This window comes from Bemisia tabaci, chromosome 5, assembly GCF_918797505.1.
Source record: "Bemisia tabaci chromosome 5, PGI_BMITA_v3".
Taxonomy (NCBI): Eukaryota; Metazoa; Arthropoda; class Insecta; order Hemiptera; family Aleyrodidae; genus Bemisia; species Bemisia tabaci.
Window position 1 is genome coordinate 28,238,002 of NC_092797.1, and position 22,266 is coordinate 28,260,267.

General features: G+C 39.8%; 1 protein-coding gene across 2 annotated transcripts in view; it reads right to left on the reverse strand.

Moving 5' to 3' along the window:
- The window catches only part of LOC109037524 (tachykinin-like peptides receptor 86C), a 178,994-nt gene that overhangs the window by 34,229 nt on the left and 122,499 nt on the right, over positions 1–22,266 (reverse strand). For both annotated transcript variants that reach the window (XM_072300502.1, XM_072300503.1), the window contains exon 3: positions 8,383–8,596. In XM_072300502.1, the coding sequence (XP_072156603.1) occupies positions 8,383–8,596 (214 nt within the window). The remainder of the gene's footprint in view (positions 1–8,382; positions 8,597–22,266) is intronic.

Below are 22,266 nucleotides of genomic sequence, written 5' to 3' on the forward strand. Positions count from 1 at the left end.
GATTGCAATTTTGAAAGTTATGATCCCGAGGAAAGTGAAAATACCTGAAGGGGATGGGCGAGGGATATTAAAATAATAACCTCCGGCTCCTCTAATATTTAATTCTCAAATAATTTATATTGTGAAGCATCGTTTTGAGAGCACACAAAATATAACCAAAATTTGGCAGTCTATCACCGTTTTGAAAAAGATACACAGGGAGAAAAGTCGCTCGGATCTAGAGTCCATACTCTTCATAATATTGATAAGAAAAAATACTCTTGATTCAATCCGAGTTTTCCTCGAATCGAAGAGCCGAGCCTCTTGATTTAGGCGGATTTCCTTTTGATTCAAGCAAAAAGATCGATTGAATCAAGAATATTTTTTCTTGTCAACGTTTTTAAGAGTCCGGACTCTAGACCCAAGCGACTGATTTTTCCAGCGTACTAATAGAGTTTTGAAAACAATTAAATCCACCCATCATTTTGAATCGGAAATGATCAGTTGGAAATGATCAGTGGTCTCTCTGATTTAACTCTAAAGTTTCTTCTTTGCCTACTTTTCAGTTAGGGTTTTTTTTTTTTTTTTTTTTTTTGTGGAGAGAAACTGAATTTTCGATCACCTTGTTTGTTAAAGAGCCCATGCCTATAGTGCCGATGAGCCACATTTAAAAACAAATGCCGATCGCCGCGGGATCGTCATTCATCAAGCATTCATAAGTTAGTGTTCCGAAGAAATTGAAACGATCCTCTCCCTTTCCATACCGTTTACACCCTCTTCAAAGAGGATACTCATCTGAAAAATTTAAAACCCCAAACCGCATTTCCATCAATCTTTATCTTGAATAAGAACCCTGAATACCACGTTCGCTCGAAACATGACTTGTCGTTTTTATCTGCTTCTCAAGCGTTTCGCCCCTTTAAAATCATTTTTTCTCTCATTTCACTTTTCGTCAAGACTTCTGTCACACCCACTCTTTAGATGACTTCTGGGTTGCTCAATATCTCCAGTGCGTGCTCATTATTTCTCTTAATGATATCGTTTTTTCTTGCCAAAGCGTGCAATAATTTCTTTCTTAATAATCAAAACACCTTTATAATAAAACCATGGCACCAAATTACATAAAGTGATGGTGAAAAATTCTTGTAAATACGCTCTTAAAAAAAAAATGTCTGAACTTTTTAAAGAGATGGCGAGATTCACACATTTTGGCGAAAATGGACGAAATACCGAATTAAAATTGGGACCAAAGTAGTGAATTACTAACCAAGTTGTAAACTTTCACGAGTTGAGATAAATACTACTGATGTAAATAACGCGTTATAATTAATGACAAATATTCAGAAAATAGTTCATGAATGCATCCATGGTTCTCCGTACTTTATATTCCAATTTTCTACACTAAATCTGTAGCAAGCCACATTAGATTTTTAATTTATTGACGTCAGAGTTGCAAAAACTAACTTCTGAACAAAAATGGACGTTCGTGGTTTATAGAATTTTGTATGAATACTCCCAACCTCTCAAATACACTTTAAAATAAATTAAAGAGAGCGATGGAGGAATGTCGAGCCTTTTTTAACCAAGCTATCTTGATTTAAGCTGGAGCGAAATTAATGGTTGAATTCTGCAAATTGCTAGAAAATACCCTTCCCTCGAGAGGATCGCGTATACTAATGGCGCTCTACAACAACTCGCATTCCAAAACGCGCCTTTTTAATTGAAATAGGAGGACCTGACGCTCATATCTTCACACATTCACAGCTCTTTTTACCGAGCGGGGCTGTTTTATTTCTTTTGAAACGATGAGAGGCGCACATGGCAGCAATATCGCACTCGAAATATCTACAGCTACAAGTGTTCTTTTTTCACGAGGAGAATAATGCGCTCGGATCCCAATCCTCAACTCCGCTGGCACCGGTTGTACGAAAATGCCCGAGGCATTTAAAGCAGATGCTGATGTTGATGAGACGAGGAAGCAGAAGTATGGGCGCGTTGGTAAACGCAATAAATATCCACATCCCTTCACTTCCGGCTTCCGGCTCGTAATTTAATGACGCGCGTTCCACATATGGCCTAATGTTATCATCGTTAAGAATTTTCGTATCGCTGACTGCGCGCTCTGACATTGGTTAATGCTTCCAAGTGCCTTTAAATGTCGTCCGAGCTTTTTTTCCGAGCAATGACTCCAAAATTATCTTTTTGGCCATGATGCCGTGCTGGAGAAAAACGCCGTACGAGCATTCGAATGTTGCCACATTTCCTATCAGAAAATATTAGTATTAGACAGGGTCGGATTTAGGGGGTGGCCACATGGCGGCAAAAGGGAGCGGCAAATTTTGCTATTTTTTTAAATGTAGATATAACAAAAATCGGATTCAGAAAAAAATTACAAACAAGGAAAGGCGACAAAATATCTCATTTCCTGAGAGTATAGTAATTTCTAATTCTTTCGTCTTTTGGTGATACAAAAGACTGCGTACATTTAATTAGTTGAGTTAAGAGAGAAACCAAACACGTAATTTGGCTTGGAGCGGCGCGGCGCAGAGAGCAATGATGACGAGGACTTGAGATGAAAAGGAGAAGCCCTCGGCGCGGCGGTCGGTATATGTAAAGCATATCAGCGCCTGCAAGACTGCATGAATACTTCACGCATTGCGTCAAATACAGTGCGGTCAACAGCGGTCGGCGTGAAACGCAATAGCGCCTTTGAAGCCTGCATGAATACTTCACGCATTGCGTCAAACACAGTGCGGTCAGTGTGAAACGAGATGCACCTACAAGACTGCATGAATATTGCACGCATTGCGTCAAACACAGTGCGGTCAATGCGGCGCGGCGGCGGAAGTTAAAATTATTAAACCACATTTATGTTTGTTCTTTCATAATTTTTTAGTTCATTTCTCACAAATGAAAGGCCTTGTCCGTACAGAAATAGGTTTACGAAACTGAACTTTCGTGCAAAGTTCTGTGAACTTTTGCTAGTAGTGTTGACAGGGCTTATAAGTATTTATATTATAGTATGAGGTGTTTTATCGTCTTAATTTTTCTGAAACATTATTGAACAATATACTTTTAAAATATGATTATTTAAACATAGGTACTGCATGCGATACAACGAATCAATCCGAGAAAATAAAATTACATTAATACTGGCAGGAAAAAATATGCATTTTCTTAGTCCGCACTCTAAAAACTTTGCCTGAAAGCTCTAGGTAATTATACCCACAGCTAAACTTTGCTATGTGAAACATCTGAGCTACTTTTATTCTTACAATTTCCAGTGTGCTAGTTTTGTCTGTTCAATGTGGATTAAGAACATCCTCAAAGCGATTGGATCTAAATTTTATTTCTGTATTCTCTGTAGAGAGTCTTTACTTGAGGGGAATTTTACAGTTGGTAAAAAGCTATATTTTCTATGGGATTTTTATTTCCTTATCGATTTAAAATCTCTTGGAAAAAGAATGTTTTCGGAGGGGCTCTTCGCAGACGGGCCAAAACCAAGTCCGCAAAGAGAGGAGATTACAGAAGAGCAACATTATTGTCATTACTTAGAAATCTTTTTTCGGAGTTTCTTTCAATGTTTGCCCATTGGCATAGCGTGAATTGCGATGTATCAATTGTTCTGCCGTTTAAAGCAATGGTAAAGAATCGATTATCAAGGTGTTCGCTGCGGACACCCTGTTTATCGATCCTTTTCCATAGGTTTAAATGGCGTAACAATCGATGTATCGCAAAGCACGCCACGCCACTGTTTTTGCCCAACCTAATTTTATGTGGGAAAATAAGGAGACGAAAATAGTTGAGTATCGCAAACTAGTTCGCGTTCGAGTCAAGGGTCAGACAGAGGTAAAAATAACATGTGTGAAATAATTCACCGCAAAAACTGACGGTGACCCAGGTATATTTGGTGCTAAATCTGCTCGCGTGATATGCGTCAAAGATGGTTTGAATAATGTATAAAATTATTGAATTCAATAAGGACGCGGACCATTTATGTCGGAACCGCAGCTGGAAAGTTCTGACATGTCGTGAGAGCTGGGAAAAGCTGACACGAGAATGAGCCCGACAAAAGATTGAGACGCAGGAAGCGGAAGAAAACGGGAATCGAGGTGACAGACTCTCGCCTCGAGACGCTCGCTCGATGTATTCCGTGAAAGTATTTTCAAGACAAGGATTTCTCTAATTTACAAGTCAGGGTAAAACAGCGTGGAAAAACTAAGACCAAAAACTTTAGTGGAAAATCGTGGCTTCCTGGAAACGTGTCTATTTTTTCATCCAGAAGACGCACATATAGATGTCTTGCCAGATTATGAGTGCTGCTTCCTGGCGAAAATCCCAGGTATTTTATGATTACAAACCTCTTAGACAGGAGTTGTCATGGGCTTGCGAAAGTTTTATCTGTTAGAATTTTGATTTTCGAACCACCACATCGACGGTGTAAGTCGGCAATCACGTTCATAACTCGTTTGCGGTGTCTCAAAATTTCCGCCTCTATGTTATTTTTTTAAAGGAGAACAAATTGACATCATTCCTTGAAGATTTTGCAGAATTTTCTCCGCGCCTAAAAGAAAAATCACGGCAGTTTTAAAGAATTTCCGTTGAGTAGTTCTCCTTTTAAAAAATAAAGTATGACAGGAAGTCTGCGACGTCGCAAACCGAGTTATGTGATTGCCGACTTACACCGTCGATATGCATTTTGATCAATAAATGCCTGTATGGCTTCAATGGTATGTAGCAATCTGTTTTGATTAGGTAAATCTTAAAACCATTTGGATACTCTTTAAAAGTTTTGCTAAATCATTGAAAATTTAAAATGAAAGAAATTCTGAAAGAGGAATTTAGATCAAACTGAAAATAAATGAAGAAGAAATGATTCTGCGGGATGTTATTGTCATTTCTCAACGTGCGCGCCAAAAATATCATCATGCAATCTTCTATTCGAGCGATGAAAACAAATGAAAATGAAAAAAAAAAGAAAAAAAAAAAAAAAAAAAAAAAAAAAAAAAAAATTGTGATGGAAAGAATTATCGTTTTGAATAGGATTTTTTAAGAATTCTGTGGGAAGGAAAACAAACTATACAACTTTCCACAAGAAGAAGAGACATTAATATTTTTATCACGCTATAGTCACAAAGGCTCGACACCAAATCTTGAAACCAATTTCATTCCGAAGGCCTTTTCATGGCTATGAATAATCTGCCTCAGCCACCTGTTAACCCAGATGTATTTAAAAACAACATTGGCAGCATGTCTCCTGGATTCCTGGATAACGTGCTCCACACAAGATGTGGTAAAAATGAGGGGTTTTTTTTATTCATTTATTTTTTTACCTACATTTTTTTTTATTTATCCATCTTGCGAATGAAAATGAAGAGAAGTAGCTGCGTTGTGCATAACATGAGCACGTACTTCGTACTATCAATTTACGCTTGTTTATTTGAGGTTCTGTTTCTATGCCACATCGTCCCTGCAATCGACGTGCGGAGTTGATTAGATTGGCGGAATAAATTATTATGGTGAGAGGAAAAAGGCAATTTAACCACACACACACATGCACCTCAAGTCTGCACCTTCAGAGGCGGTGCAGTAAATCTATTACTATCAGCTCGAGCTCTCAAAATTGAATAGATTTATGAATGCAGTTTCATCAAGTCGACGGATTCAACTGCAATAAACGTCCTCAAAAGAATCTAATTCACCAATGAAGTGTCATGTAAGAATTGACACATTTGGTATCAATCTTATATAACTTGTCATTTTGCTCCAGCATTAGGCGAAACGAACAGCGAAATAATAGATCAGTGCGTGCAATATAATAGTTATAAAGATTCAAATATTGACCAAAAAACGTAATTTTACTCGAGGAGTACAACGATTAATGATGCCATACAATAATATTAAATTAAAATGTGTAAAGCCCTGGATAGACGATCAAATTCCAAACCAATCCCGATCAAAGTAGACATACTGATGACGGATGGTCACCATCTACCATCAAATTTTGATGGGCCGCATATTTTGTTCAAAGTAAGATCAGAATGGAGTGCCACCATTCATCATTTCCTGCTTCAGGAAACATTTCTGCCAAGTTTTCATTTTGAAGTTAAGCAAATTAATGAGTTTAAGACTGATGACTCCCGACACTTTGATGGTAATTGGTTCGGGAATTTGATCGTCTATCGAGACCTTAATAGTTATGAATTTGTTTGTAAAATTTAAATCATTCAATTTTTTTTCCCAAAACTCAGAATGAACATTTTTCCCTGCGGAAGAAGTAAGCGCAAAAGCTGACACTAAATCTCTGTCAGGTCCTAAGAGGTAAGTCATTTCGTTGGAATTCTCAGGGTCTTTCTCAATCTGCGTTCAAGCCATGGTGCATTAGAGAGTACTAATGCGCCTGTCCTTTATATTTGCTTCTTTATGTCACCGCTGCTTGGGCAGTATAATATAATCCACATCAACCGCGCAACGGGAGATTACGCAAGACCGTTAGAAGCTTAGAAAAGTTCAAGATAAAAATCTGAAAAGGGGTAAAGTTGACCTCAGCTCGAGAATAAATTAAGCCTCTTGAACTTATACAAGTTAGTTTCAAGGTGAGATGTATTGAAAGCGTAGAATCTACAATTGATTATTTGTTTGATCGATGTCACTTGCAAAGTACAGAATCGTGGACTTTAAAATGTTAGGCAAAAATAATCGGAATTCTTCGTGGAAATATTCGTAGGAGAAATCAAGGGTGTCGCGCTTGAAGGGTGGCTTCGATATGGGGAGTGTGGGGGAGAGGGTGGCTTCAACCCTCCACCAAATTACTCCTTAGCCCTTCCAAATAAAACCCCGTGCGTGGAAAGGAGGCATTCAGTGTATATTACTTTAAGACAGCAGAGTCGGACGATATTAAAAACAAAAATGGTTTCATCCGAGGCACTATAAAGAACTTTGCTAAGAAAAAAGTTTCTCAGCCTCACTTAAATTTTCAAATCGTGGTGTTCATAAAGGTCGATACTCCCTTCAATGAACGGCCATTCAGTGGTTTAAAACCTATGGACACTTATTTACGCAGTGCAAAGGGTGGAGAACGCTTATCAACAAATGCAGTGTTGGTTATTGGAAAAGCCGCGTCCAAAAAATATTAGTTTGGATTTGATAATCGATAAATATGTACAAATGGGAACCTGAAATGTTGAATTGATGCATCCAATACTCGTCAAAGAGAACTACCACCGATGTTATCGTATCATTCTGCTCTGCAATCATTATTACATAAAGTTTGAGACTTTTAACAGTTTAATTTTCTTCTTATTCAATTTTTCAGTTGATATATCCGACTCAAAAAATATAGCTCCTCTCAGATCTACCTGAACTTAAGCAGACGCGGTTCTCTAGATTGTTTCTTTCATGTGTTTTACTGATGCAGATACCTACAGATGCGTCTAAAAATATAAACCTCACGGGTGGTAGATTCAACCTTAACCCCGAATTCAGACGCAGAGGGCTGATATAAGATGTAAGACGGCACATGGGTTGAAGGTAAAAATAGTGATTTCAAATTATTCACGCCGTAAAATGATTGTTCTCGCTTCTTAGTTTACAATTTTTACTCACTGACACAATACCGAGCTCACCAAGTAATAAGTTTAGCAATGACGTAAGTCACAACTCCGATTTACAAGCGAGAGATGATACTTTGGCTGCTGGTGCTTTGATCAACGATTTTCCTTCAATTCGTCGCTTATGCAAAATTACCATCATGGTGTACGAATAGTGGTATCATTATTTGCTACATAATTATGCGAGCGGATTGAAGGCGCTGTGTTTCTCAACGCATTTTGAGCGATTGGAACGCATCAAAAGCGCGAAAATGTTATTAACTAGCTCTGGGAGTGAAAGAAAATGTTTAATGGTTGAGTGTTTAGAGAATTTTTGTTTTGTTTTTAAGTCAGGGTGGTTTTGCATTCAAAACAAAACGTGTTGCCTATGATTCCCTCCTTTTGACTCTCGGACAACAAGTTGTCGAATAGGTCCTTGTGAATTAAAAGAAAAAATCTGATTTTTAAACAAACGTTTCTTCGACTTAGAAGAATTTTATTCTTCTAAGTCGAAGAATTTTATTAATTTAATATATTAATTAGAAAATATTAAACTCTATCTCAGGCTCAAAAGGAGAAATCAAATACCATAAGTTCCTCTTTGAATAAGACACCATTTTATTTATAGAGTTATTATAATACGTCCATCGATTTTATTACTTTACATTTGTTTCTAAATGGAGCTTTGGTAAATTGAGTCCGATTGCGGTTATAATCGAATCACTGCCGCAGTCAAATTTTAATCAATTCAAGGTGGTCGTGCAGTAAAAAAAAAAAAAAAAAAAAAAAAAAAAAAAAAAAAAATTATTATTACCTGTCTACAGTGATGGCAACTAAGGTGAACACAGAGGCGGTAACAGTGACGTTGGCGACAAAATTGTTGACGGAGCAATATAAGGAGCCGAAAGGCCAGTTAGAGAAGATCATGTAAAAAAAGTTGAAGCTGCAATTGAGCAAGGCCATGAGCAAATCCGCAACGGAGAGATTCACTAGGTAGTAATTCGTCACTGTTCGCATCCGTCGATGAGCTGAAACAAACGAAGCAAACACATATCGATCACTGGAAGGCAACTGAGTGAGACACGAATAGAAAAGAAAGTATTTCAAATTTTTATTTTATTTTATTTGTGACATGTTGATTACAAGAGAGACGTAAAATGGACAATGGCCGTATAAAAGCCCATGCTGAATTTGTAAAAATTCTGGAATCGTTTTTACGATTAAACGATTTCAAAGCATGCGACTAATAGAGTGTGCTTCACTGGAGCTTCACCGGGATGAATGCCGATGAAAGTAATGGGAGAGAACGAACGAACCTAAACCATGACATTATTTTCATCGCGAAAAAAAATAATAAAAAATACACCAATACACCATACTGCCGGTAGAATGCCTGCATTTATTTTAAACCACGGGACGGTCAATCTGTAACAAGATTAGGCACCAGCCAAAATTCATCAGATTGAATAATGCATCGCTTGATCTATAAAGTTAGTTAGTTAGTTATTTTGATTAACGACTCCGAATTGACTCTGAATTGAAGCCGTGTGAAATACAGCGTGAAGGAATTGTAAAATTTACTAATTTTTTTTCAGTGCATACTCCTTGTGCCTCAAACCGTACTCTTTTCCAGCGGGAAAGCATGAAACTGGAGTTTATACATTTTTTCCGCCTGATTTTGCCCGTTCCGACACTGAACATTTTTTTACTATTCCTGCTCATTTTTATCACCTGTGCGACACTAGCTGCTTACTATGCCGGGCTGTAGACGCGACCCCAACCCTCCCTGTTCCTCGAGCCGTCCCGATGATATAAACGACGCGACGTCCCCGCAGTAATAAGCTCTCGTTACGTTTCCGGCCACAACTGATCCCTCTGTAGTGCCACTACCCTGTCTCTGTCCTCTGTGCTGCCAAGCAGTAATTGGCTCCGAACACGGGCACCGGTCATTTTATAATGACGTACCTAGTCGCTCTGCAGATCACTTCGAGAATGTCAGTAGTATTATTTGAGAGTAGGTTTATTCTGCGAAAAAACTGAAATTAACAAGGGACTTGAGCATGAGTCGAATATTCGTCGTCTACCTGACACAAGGGACGTAACTACACTCTGTAATGAGCCCTGTCTTCCATACATTTCAATGCTTTTCCGGGCTCATCTCAATGTGTAGTTACGCCCTTGTGTCAACCAAACGACGTATTGATGATTGGATGCTAACCTGTGTGCATTACAAAAGAAATGCGGAAGCTCAAACATAACTTTTGATTATTCTTCCTTGGAAGCGGTCACCTGTTTTATTTATCCTATTATAGTCTCACCGCCTACAATCATAATAAAGGTTGATTTTTGAGAGGAAAATAAGCAGTTTTCTACCTTTGGCTCTCGCCAGTACATTTTTCGTAGACTGACAGTTGCCAAATTTCACATGAAAAAGGGGAACAAGGTTGCATTTGACATCGAGAATTAGCTGGTGGTTAAGCCTAATCTTCAAACCCAGTGGTAAAAATTAAAAGGATGGCTTTATTTGGCGGTGCGGTACCGCCGCAGAATACGGTATTCGGCGGCACCGTACCGCCGCAAAATATGTTATTTGGCGGTACCGTATCGCCGCAGAAAATGTTATTTGGCGGTATACACGGAATAAGAACAATGGGCCTGTTGCATGCAAGAGATACAGCCGTGCGAATAGACTTATTAGAGGTTAAATGACACGAAAATTACGATGGTCACATTAAAAAAGTCTGAAATACACTCCTTACTGCGCAATTTGCGTTGTTAGGAACGCGCTTTTTCAAATTTCCCGCGTCTGGGGGCAGTTTTCTAACGGGAACAATTAACGGCATCTCGCGGCTATTTCCGGTCAACTTAAACTGACAACATAACCTAAACATCGGAGCTCGTGATATCATGAAATGAAATGTAGAAGGATTGCGTTGGATATTTAAAAGTTGACCGATTTGGTTACCGCATTAAGCGTATATGGACCACCATAAGAGATCACGTTGGGTTTGTAAACAAACTGAAGGAAAAAATAACAACAACAACAACGACTCGGCATCTTCCGGAAATCACCGAGCCCGCCGTTTGCTCGTTTCCGGTGATTAGAAAACTACCCCCAGACGCGGGAAATTTGAAAAAGCGCGCTCCTAACAACGCAAATTGCGCAGTAAGGAGTGTATTTCAGACTTTTTTAATGTGACCATCGTAATTTTCGTGTCATTTAACCTCTAAAAAGTTTATTCGCGCGGCTGTATCTCTTGCATGCAACAGACCCATTAGACAATCGCGTAATCGCGAAAAATCTCATTCATGTTGTCTGTAGTTCATAAGCAACCATTCCACATTGAAATGCGTTTTATTTCAACCAGCATCAGTAGAAAATGAGGAGAAATAGCGATTGTACTGCCGTAGTGCACAACCTTTATCACATCCCCCCTCTCCCCATTATCCCAGGCGTTTGAAATTCCTTCGATGTTTGAACTTTTTTAAAAAAGGCCTTCTCCGGGGTTTTGGCTCCCAGTGGCGCAGCATGCTAAGTGAGTAATCGATAAGTGCTAGCGACTTATCGATTGACCTGACATTTAAACCTATGGAAAAGGATCGATAAACAGGGTGTTTACAACGGACACCTAAATACTCGATTCTTTACCATAGCCTCAAATGGAGACATTTCGAAAATCGATCAATTACGCCTCGCCACTGCGAAAAAACGCAGTAAATCACCACGTAATCTACTCACCCGGTACTTTCAGAGTATATCGACGATGTAAGTCGGCAATCACATAACTCGTTTGCGGTGTCTGAAAATCTCCGCCTCTATGATATTTTTTTAAAGGAGAACAAATTTACATCATTCCTTGAAGTTTTTGCAGAATTTTCTTCGCACAGAGAAGAAAAATCACGGAAGTTTTAAAGAATTGCCGTTGAGTGGTTTTCCGTTAAAAAAATTAAGTATGACAGGAAGTCTACGACGTCGCAAACCGAGTTATGTGATTGCCGACTTACACCGTCGATATATCAAATAAAAAACAAAAGGTTTAGTGACACGTTGATCCAGGTTTTAGCTCTGTTTATATCCTTCAGACATGCTCCCGACATCGGAGAAAAATTCCCGATCCACGAGGCCCACGTTTGGAGTGCTCGCGGAGCCTCCAAGAGTTATTCAGCCGAAGTCAGAGCGCGAGCCGTTCTTGCCACGTGGGACAAAAGGAGAACTCGGCCGCGCGGCGATAAATTCGAATACTAAGGACACCCATTTCCGTGAAAACAACGGCATTCGTCTCCACCCCTTCCGCTCGTCGTTAAAACCACCGGGCGTGTAATATTGATGACTCCGGAGCTAATTTCGCCCTTTGATACGCGATACGCGCAAGAATTCCCCCGATTATCGGGCAGCAGCACGCGCGGAATCGAGAAATTTCGGGACCCCCCGTCGCACCCCACCCCCGCCTGATTTATCGGCCGGCGATAAAATTTGAGGTCGGATCACGCGCCCGTTCTCGGACCTTGCGAGGGGCCTCCAGACGCCGTTCGAGTCGCGGATGGTCAGGTCTCATGATTGATTTGTTTTCTTCCGTAACTTTTATGCCGGGAGAACTTTCACACTTTTCTCGGTGGCGTGGCGTGCTGTGCGATATATTGATTGATCTGTCATTTAAACCTATGGAAAAGGATCGATAACAGGGTGTTCGCAGCGAACACCTTAATAATCGATTCTTTACCATAGTTGAAAATGAGGAAATATCGATATTCGATCATTCACGCCACGCCACTGACTTTTCCGTCGGAAGGTTAACATCTGAGGGACGCGCGCCTTCCGAGAAACTGGGGCTAAGTTTCGGTTTCACGGGGGATGCCATTCCGGACGGGGGAACTTTACCGATTACGCTCTTGCATGCGCCAAACTAAATGATCCATCGTGCATACGAGAGGCTGGCGCATCGGTGATAATGCAAGATGAGGAGAGCATAAGGGCATCATTTTAAATTGAAGCGGCGGTGAAAGAGAAAATTGGGAAACTTTTCTAAATCAATAAATAAAGCATCCAGAGCAAGAGTATGTGTAATTTTCCGACGCATTTCATTTTAGTTTACATAGTTTGATGTCCTTTGCGAACTTTAATTATCAAGTGCAAAAAGAGACAAATATGTTAATTGTTATTCTAGGATAAATCGGAAGTTCTAGGAGTAAAATATTACATATGAAACAAAACATAAGAAGATGATAGATATAAATAGGAAAAGTAATTTTCAAAGAGACTTGAGAGATATTTGATAAAAAAAAAATCGAAAACGTATTAAGGATCCATAGCAAATAACAGCCCAAAGTAAGCATAATACATACAGAAATCTTAAGTTTAAGCTTAAGTTTACCTAATTACAGACCCAAGTGGACTTTCGGGTAGTGTCAATCAAAATCTTCGTTGCGTTTAAGTGCAAACTATGCTATACTATTTGCAAAAGTATGGTACATGCTGTTATACGTTATGTCTACCTGCTGGGATATTTTATCATACTATTCTCCGTGCATACATACAAAGAATAATTTTCACTCGGTGAAGTGAAAGTTAGGGAAATGAGGTTAAGTCAGGTAACGTTAATTTAATTACGAGGGATTATATGGTTTCCAGTTACTGAGGTTATATACGAGTGGGTGTGGAAAATAATTCGTTACTTAAAATGATGATAGGGTTCTTCTTCGTATTTTTTATTATTTTCTTTTTACATTTGTCTTTTTACATTTGTCTTTCATTCTCCCCTCCTTTTGCTGTCTCATACTCTAAAATAAGATAATTCATATAGGATATTTTGGGTAAGGATCAACTCAGCAGATAACTTATTTTCCCAAAAAAAAAGTATCTGTTGTGCTTAGGAAAGAGCCCCACCAACATTCGGAATTTCCATCTTCTGTCAGAATAAGTCCGTCACAGAAAAGATACAGATACCTCTCTTTGATATTTTCAAATATTCCAGAATTTATGGCGAATAAAACTCCGGAAAAATCAAAGAGACATGCGTTGACCAGCAAGAAAATTCAATTTATAAGTAGAGAGATTTGGCAATGTTTGAATGTTCATACGGCGTTTTTCCTTAGGATGGCAATTCTGACATTTGAAAGAAAAGGCTACTTTTGTGCGTTCCGTGCACCTGGGTCTGACTCGGGATGAACCTTAAATTCCCGCAGGAAGAGCCAATAAGGTAAAGTGAAGCTTCCCGCTCTTGATATGGGCCCCCAACAACTCTACCGTGCTAAAAAAGAACGCAGTGTGAACATTCGAGAGTTGCCAAATTTCCCTCGATAAAACATGTATTTTTGACGATATTCATGCATATTTTTCCTTGAAATTTTCAGATATTTTAGATTAGATTGCGTACAAAATTGTCTGAAAATTTTGGAAAATAATATTCACAATTTTCCCAGTAACTTCGGTTTTCATCGGAGGAGACATGGCAACGTCTGAAGGCCCATACGACGTTCTCCCTTTGCGCGGCAGAACTGCTGATAAAACATACACCCTCTCGGAGGTCGGAACTTCCACCTTAAACGTTATTCCGGCTCAAGTAGTATTGATTCACTTAGCGGTCCGTTAACTCGGGATTTATGATGTTTATTTCTACATTTTTATTACGGACCCAAATCGGGCGCAGCACGAAATGAAGCGTGAAATTGCAGTCTCCTTCTCCGGAGTGAGTGCGAGATGGCGTTTCTCCGCACTTACATCTTTCGTGGCGTGGCGTGCTTTGCAATGTATCGATTGATATGCCATTCAAACCTATGGAAAAGGATCGATGAACAGGGTGTTCGCAGTGAACACCTTGATAATCGATTATTCGCCATAGGTTTAAGTGGCGCACTTCACGCCACGCCACTGACATCTTTACTCTTTTTTATTCAAGAGCTTCGGCTGCGGGGCTGTCTGAGCCCCCGGCAAAGTAGCCGACTTACAGCTGCATTCCGTGCTCTCCGTCGCACAGTGGATCGAGTCAATGGAAGAGGTCGGACAAAATTTGGAAACTTTAAAAGCTCATAACTCCGTTCATACAGCAATTTGAGATTATGAAATTGGTTTCATTGGTTTTCTCGTAAAATTTCCTTCTCGGAACACCCCTTAAAATTTAAAATAAGACGATTTAATCATCAAAATTTTCAGTTTCATTAAATCAATTCATGTCTGACCTGTCTGATTGACTCGATCCACTTGTGCGTCATCGTCGCTGTGGTTGGGGCCGCAACATTTTGAATTCATGAGTTTGTGGAATTTACGGGTGCCGAACGCTCGTCAGTATTGAGACCCCTTTGTTGATATTGACTTGCTGATGTAAAGGCTCACTGCGCTATTGATCGATTATTTTTGAGGTGACGCCACTGAAGTTTGAACAGACATCTCATTCACTGACGAAGACATTAAGGTGAATCTCGAGTGGGGGTGAGCAAACCTCGAGATGTTGAGCAATATTGCCAAAATACTTGTTTCACTTCACATTTCTTGAAAGAGGATCAATTATCTACGCTTAGAAGGCACAGTTCAGCTGTACATTTTTTGAAAATCTCTTTCGTGACCAGGGCCGGATTTAGGGGGTGGCCACATGGGCCGCGGCCTATAGCGGCAAATTTAGGGGGCGGCGAATTTTGCAAGTTTTTTAAATGCAGGTATAAAAAAAATCGGATTCAGGAAACAAATTACAAACGAAAAAAGGCGACAGAGTCTCTCATTTCCTGAGAATATAGTAATTTCTAATTTTGTCGTCTTTCGGTGTTACAAGAGATAGCACCTTTAAATAGTCGAGGTAAGAGCGAAACCAAACACGCATTTGGCCTGGAACGGCGTGGCGCAGAGAGCAATGATGACGAGGACTTGAGATGAAAAGGAGAAGCCCTCGGCGCGGCGCGGCGGTCGGTATGTAACGCATATTAGCGCCTACAAGACTGCATGCATACTTCGCGCATTGCGTCAAACACAGTGCGGTCAGCAGGGGCCGGCGTGGAACGCACAGCGCCTACAAAACTGCATGAATACTTCACGCATTGCGCCAAACGCAGTGCGGTCAGCAGAGGCCGGCGTGAATCGCATAGCGCCTGCGAGACTGCATGAATACCTCACGCATTGCGCCAAACACAGTGCGGCCAGCGCGGCACGGCGGCGGAAGTTAAAATTATTAAACCACATTGATGTTTGTTCTTTCATAATTGTTTCGTTCATTTCTCATAAATTGAAGGCCTTGTTCACACAGAGGTAGGTTTACGGAACTTAATTTTCGCGCAAAGTTCCGTAAACTTTTGCTAGTGTTGACAGGGCTTTGGCAAAAAATGTGTCCAACACGGTTAGAGGCGTCTTATGCACCACTCCCCTGGCACGTTCACTTGATGGTTTTTACTGATGTTTCAAAACAAATGAGGAGGGGGCGGCAAAATACAGGCGGCCCATGGGCGGCAAGTAGGCAAATCCGGCCCTGTTCGTGACACCTATACATTAAATCTGAATGTGTCCGAAATCGAAAATTCATAATTTGATTTGACTATTTGAATACACGCATCCGATCACTTTCAGATTTTTTATGAATATTTGTATGAGTAGAACTTATAAATATTAGGTAGATCAATTCGAATCATTTTATTAATAATTAGTACGTTTTCAAAACGAGCTCAAATATTTTAAGGTTTACAAAATATTTTTTTTGGAAAGAATCAGCTGTAATCAACGCCTTCAAGCACCAAAGATCCATTTTTTGCTAAATATTTAAAGGACTCATGAACCAGCATTTCAACAAAAGTTATTTAATATCTCTAATTGTGTTCATTCCCGGAGTAATTCACCTTGAAAAAGGCTTCGCACGAAGTCTTTCTAAAAAGGACAGCATCAGACCAAGGCATCGAAGTTTGGAGGGAAGAAAATTCGTGTCCTCACGATGACTTTATTTCACTCAGTATTCAAATTTATATTTTCACCGTGTCAGTGGGCTTTAAAAGACTGTTGACTCATTTTTCACACATTAAGCGAAGGTATCTCGTGTATAAAAAGGGCAACAGATGTTTTCGAGGCTGAAATATTTACGGTGACCAGCAAAAATCACCATCAAAATTTGAAACGACACTCGTCTTTTACTATTTTCGGGGAATGGTGACTCCCGATCCTGGAAAATCTCGGAGCAACGTCCAGAGAGTATTCCAATTTGGAACGTGCACAACTGTCAAATAATAAACTGAGTAAAATAGGAATAAACTATCGGAACCCTCTCTCTCTCTCTCCCCCCTCTCTCCCCGTCTCCATCCCCCCTCTCCCTCCCTCTACCTCCATCTCTATCCCTCTCTCTCTCCCCAGAGTTAATTACACACTCATAGAGCGGATTTTACTTTATAAACGTTCATATCAATCGAGTGTTTTGGTAGCCGTACGCTCATAGAAAGTGAAATACTTTTTCGATCATTCCAGTTTTTTAAAAGTGGAGAACAGTTCTTAGAAGTTGGGATGAGGATGCCGATATTTCTAGGTCAGTCTCAAATATAATTTTAATGCGATGAAATGTTTATGAAATATGTGTTTTGATGCCTTGTAATATCATCAAACTTTCCACAGATTACAAAAAGAACGAGCTTGCAGCACGGCCTCATCAAGGGAGCGAGAGGGGTCAAGTCGAGTGAGGCCCTCTCATTGGCTGTAATTTAGTTTGTCAGCCCCTTTTTGATAATGGACCACTAGACAAGGTACGAATTTAAGCGATCTGATACATGTTTCTTAACCAGAATTTTACGTAGAAAACGATTCACACAATGAAAATTACGGAAACCAACTCCTAACGAAGATATTGACGTTTTTATTTCACATTGGTTACGAGGAATTTGAACTGCCCGCTCACAAGAAACTCAAAACTCTACGTGAGTCAAATCGCCCACTACAACGGTTTCAGCAAGCTTCTCAATCGAGCAATGTTCATTTCCCATCATGTGTTGTTCAAACTATTAGCAATTTGCTACAACTGAGCCAAAGCGTCAAGATTGAGGTTGCCAGATTTTTATATCGCACAGACTGTCATGATAACGTTTAGCGCGCGATGTGAATCACGTAGAGCATTGAGTTTTCATGAGCGGGTGGTCTGAATTCACGCATTAAGAATCATTAAATATCTTCGTAAGGAGTTAATTTCGGTAATTTTCGTTGTGTACATCGTGTTTTACGTAAAATTTTGGTTAAGAAATATGTATCAGAATGCTGAAATTCGTACCTTATCTAGTGGTCCATTTTGATAAAATTAGTTGCAGCTCCCATTCATCTTCTTTGATGTAAATGTTATTTTGAAAGAGCATTTACGGAGAGGCGAGGAGAAAACGGCGTGCAACGAAAAAGCCGAGGAGTAGGTATGATTCCGCCCCGCTCTCAGCGCGGTTTTGACAGTGAGAAAATTGGAATTTTTCAACTAATCCCCGCCCCCGCTGTTTATCACGGGATTAATCATGACGCAAAATGAGATCCTGCGCGGACCGTAGTCGCTTTGACGTCACTCGAAAGTTGCGAGCGATAAATGCAACGAAGCGCGAGAGGTCTAACTATGAAAAATATGCGAACGCCTGGAAGTGGCGACAGAACTTGGCGTGGAAAACGCGGCGATGCGAGTAAATTTAACGCCGTAAAGTTGGATGCATCTAATTTTTTGCTCGTGCTCCTGACGTGATCCTCCCGGTGCCTGCCCTTGCCGTCACCAGACAGATCAACACGTTTTGAAATTGTGCCTTTTGACTCTCGTAATTAATAATGAATCAATTGTCAGTGCTTCGGTCTATCTTAGTTTTTCAAAATTTTTACTGGAAAACATCTTCCCTCCTCCGCATGCATCGAGGGGAAAACCATTTAGGTCCCACCTCCTACTTGCTACGATTTTAACTCTGTGCAATTACTTGCATTCGGGTTAAATGCTCTTTCAGATAAAACGCACTGTTCAGACTATGGCACAGTGTAACATTTTTAGCAAATTCTATTTTGAACTAAACTAAAGGGATGCGCCCCCTGACCACTTTGCGATCCAGCCCTTAAAGTGCTTCGCGCCCCCTCAGGTCTTTATACGTTACGCGTATGTTGTTTCTAAAATGGGCCAGAAATAGCGGTTCCTAATTGCAAAATGTAACCCATATAGAGTATGCTATGAGGCCAAACAAAAATCTATGTCTAACAGAAACCAGATTTCACATATTTGAAAGGAAAAGTTTAATAGAGTAAGAATGCTTCAGTTAAGTGATCTACTGAAACAATAATTCCCCCAAAATAATGCATCTTGTTTAAAATAAATTGGGAGTAAATTCCATCCCCTAAACGTCAAAAACATGAGATAGTCCCAGTAAATTTACGTCTCTGGTTACAAAATAAACAGTCCTGGATTAATTATAGTGTCTTTATTTGACTAAGCAGCAATTTGGAGATCAAATGGGCTCGGCGGGGGTCAAAATTGGCTTTTCACTCCCGTTTCCGTAAATCTGGGACACCATTGAAAGAAAAGTTTTTATTTTTAACGGCCCGGAGTAAATGGCGGTGCATAACCGGGCAAAACTCACGCCTTTTTAAAATTAAGACAGATTGAAATAGGTAGCAAGCAAGAGGAGGGGCCGAAGTTCGGGCAACAAATACAGATTACATCTATTCGCAGAGAAAAATTCCAGTGTTTTGGCTTTCTTCCATTCAAGTTGGGTTCTCTCAAACTACCCTGCGCGGAAGTTGAAACGTACGATAATTTTACTTCCCCGTAGGAGAATGGTGCCAATTGCTGAGTACGTAAACAAAGTTTCAACCTCTCTGGGAAAAGTTCCGACGGAGACAAATATTTTCGAGTAAAATCAGCTGAGAACGTGACTTTAAGATGAACGATCTCGAACATACAAAAATCATACAGATCGAATGCATTAAGTTATCAATCAAAATGGGATATTTTATGGAATATATCGACTATCGTACACGCCATGAAATAGTTTTAAAAAATTTCCAAAGTTAGACTATTATGACTATTGTATTAGACCATATTAGTGCATAATTTTTACACTCACGGCGTCTAAGTTTTATAGACTTACCCATAATGAATCGCTTTTAACACCAAAATATAGTGCCTTTCGTGTTGCACTGCGTGCATTAGAATATATTATTATTTTCACGTCCACGGTGATTCCAAAATGTTGCTCAATGTCTCTACTGAAGGGATCGTTGTTGAAATTCAGATGAGCAAAATATGGCATAGACCCAGAAAATAAGAAATAGACATCTCCATTTTTGGCCTCAATTTAGGTGAGCGCCTTAGTCCCCGATCCCTGATGAGAAATCAACCTATACTAAAGGACTGGACTTAAGCATGACTTTTAATCTCGGATTTAGAACAACAGCAGCACTCTTTATTTTGTAACATTCAAGCCCTGATTTTATTGTAATGTCTGATTTCCCCCCTCATTCCAATCTTACTTGAATTACTCACTATTTTTCGAAGAGACACACGAACGGTACGAAAAACTTTGATAAATTAAAAGACTTAATTCGCCCTTTGCTACGATAATAGTGTCTATTGAACGCAAGTGAGATGCACCGAAGACACAAACCAAAGTTTTTTCGGAGCCAACCAGAATGTGGAGGCGAATCCCTCGGTTTCATTACTCACGTGTTGACAGGAGCAGGAATGATTAATTGGAAACTTGAAGTCCTCAACCCAGCTGCACTTGTGACGTGGCACGACACGACAGTTGAATGCAAAATTAAACGCCACGAAGGGGTAAAAGGTTCGCCCCTGGAGCGGCATGCAATTTTGGATGTTACGTTGATTCGCTACAGAAATAGTTGTTGGGAAGTTTTCGAGACGGGAAGTTACGTCTGTCACGTGATTAGTTCTCAGGTCTCGAAAAAGTTCCCCCGCCCTGCCCTCGTTGGAAATGAAGGAGGTGTTGCAGAACAGCGATGCCGTTTTCGGATAAACAACCGGCTGAAATACGTTATTTTATTACGTCATGAAGAATATTCATGAAAATTCCGACCACTTGGCAACAGTTTCGCTGAGTGCATCTCGGACTGCAGCGCGACTTCGTCATTCGGCATTTCAGCGTAGATAGGTCACAGTTCGTAAGGCGCTTAAAGGAACACCATCTACTTCTTGCTCACACATCAGGGTCCGTCGCGAAAATGCTAAATCTTTCCTGCACCTCTTATCCGTGGTAAGAACCAGAGAAAATAAACACTCTCCTGAGAAGATTGTATCGGGACCCATCTCCTGAAAACGCGACGAATAAATACAGACATATCAAATGTTGCCGTTCATTACTGGATATATGTCTTCGCCAGCGCATTTAATGCAGGGAACGGACAACTTTTTTAACCAATCTGAAAAACAATAGAAATAAAAGATTAATTACTTTCGCGCAAAACTGCTGCCAGGATTTTAGAATGAATATCGTGATAAATTAGGTGTGGCGAGTTTATCGCGTTGGCAACTTCATATCCAGCGTTGCAATCCGTACCACACACAGTTTTTACTCGCAACATTTTGTCGAAATTTTTTAAACTTTATTTTCCGAAAAAAATTTTATGTCGTTATGTTTATAAATTCTCCCCTCAATTTGATCAAATGTTCAAATGGTACTTCCTCTGTGCAACGACGAAATGCAAATGAAATGACGTGACCTATTCCTTTACCACAAAGGAATAATTGAAGGTATCTCAGGCTTTTTAACAGCAACACTTGGAATACTTGGATACAACTATTCGAACTCAAAGGATGTCCGTGTTGCATGCACAAAAAACTGCAGGCGCTCTGGATTTCGTGACCAGCATGCACGCTTGGCTGCGCTGCGCTTATATTGTGTGCTCTGATAATCAATGATAACGAGAAGCAAAACAGATCAGTGTTACCTTGATCTAGGTGTGTTACATTTCCTATAATATGTAAGTAGCCAGACTCTTATCAATTCCTTGGTTAGCACAGAGATATTAACCCGGTCTCCTAGTTATTACCTACGAGGAAAATTGTAGTACTGATAGTGCCTCATGTGACACGGAGTTACTTAACCCTAAATCACGTTACACAATAATCATCCAGAATCTTGTTGTGGAAGAAACTGTGATATGGTAATAGGACGTAAATGATCGAGTTGAACAGTTGTGAGAGGTGAAGAGTTGTGCTCTCATACAAAGATTAAGTACAGAATGCAAAATGAGGAATATGCGAACAAGATTTATTTCTCATTTTTCATCTTACGCTCTGTTTTTTTTTTATAGATTCAATTCTTTGAACACTTCGCGCGTATGTGAATGGTGTGAGAAGCTGCAAGGTATTTAACGTGCTATAAATCTTTGGAGAAAATGGGTACATTTTTACCGCTTTGAGCACTTTCCATGATGAAAGTCATTAATAATGTATTTCACGAAAATTGTTTGCTTATTCACTCTGGAGGTGATGCCTCTCTTCCAGTTTGCTCCCCACTTCCCATTTTTGCCTTTTATCTTTTCCCCTCTTTTTTTCCAAACGATCGTTAAAAATTGATGGGTCATATTTTATGCGTCCTTTATTTTGCCTTTAATTGTACATGTTCTTGAAAATTTTAATGAACCTACATCACCCAATCGCAGATTTTTCATCTGTACTCATATCACAATGATTATTTTAGCGGGGAGATGAATTTGACCGGAAAATTAAATTCTTACATTAAATAATAACGGATACCACAATCAATTTTTTGAACG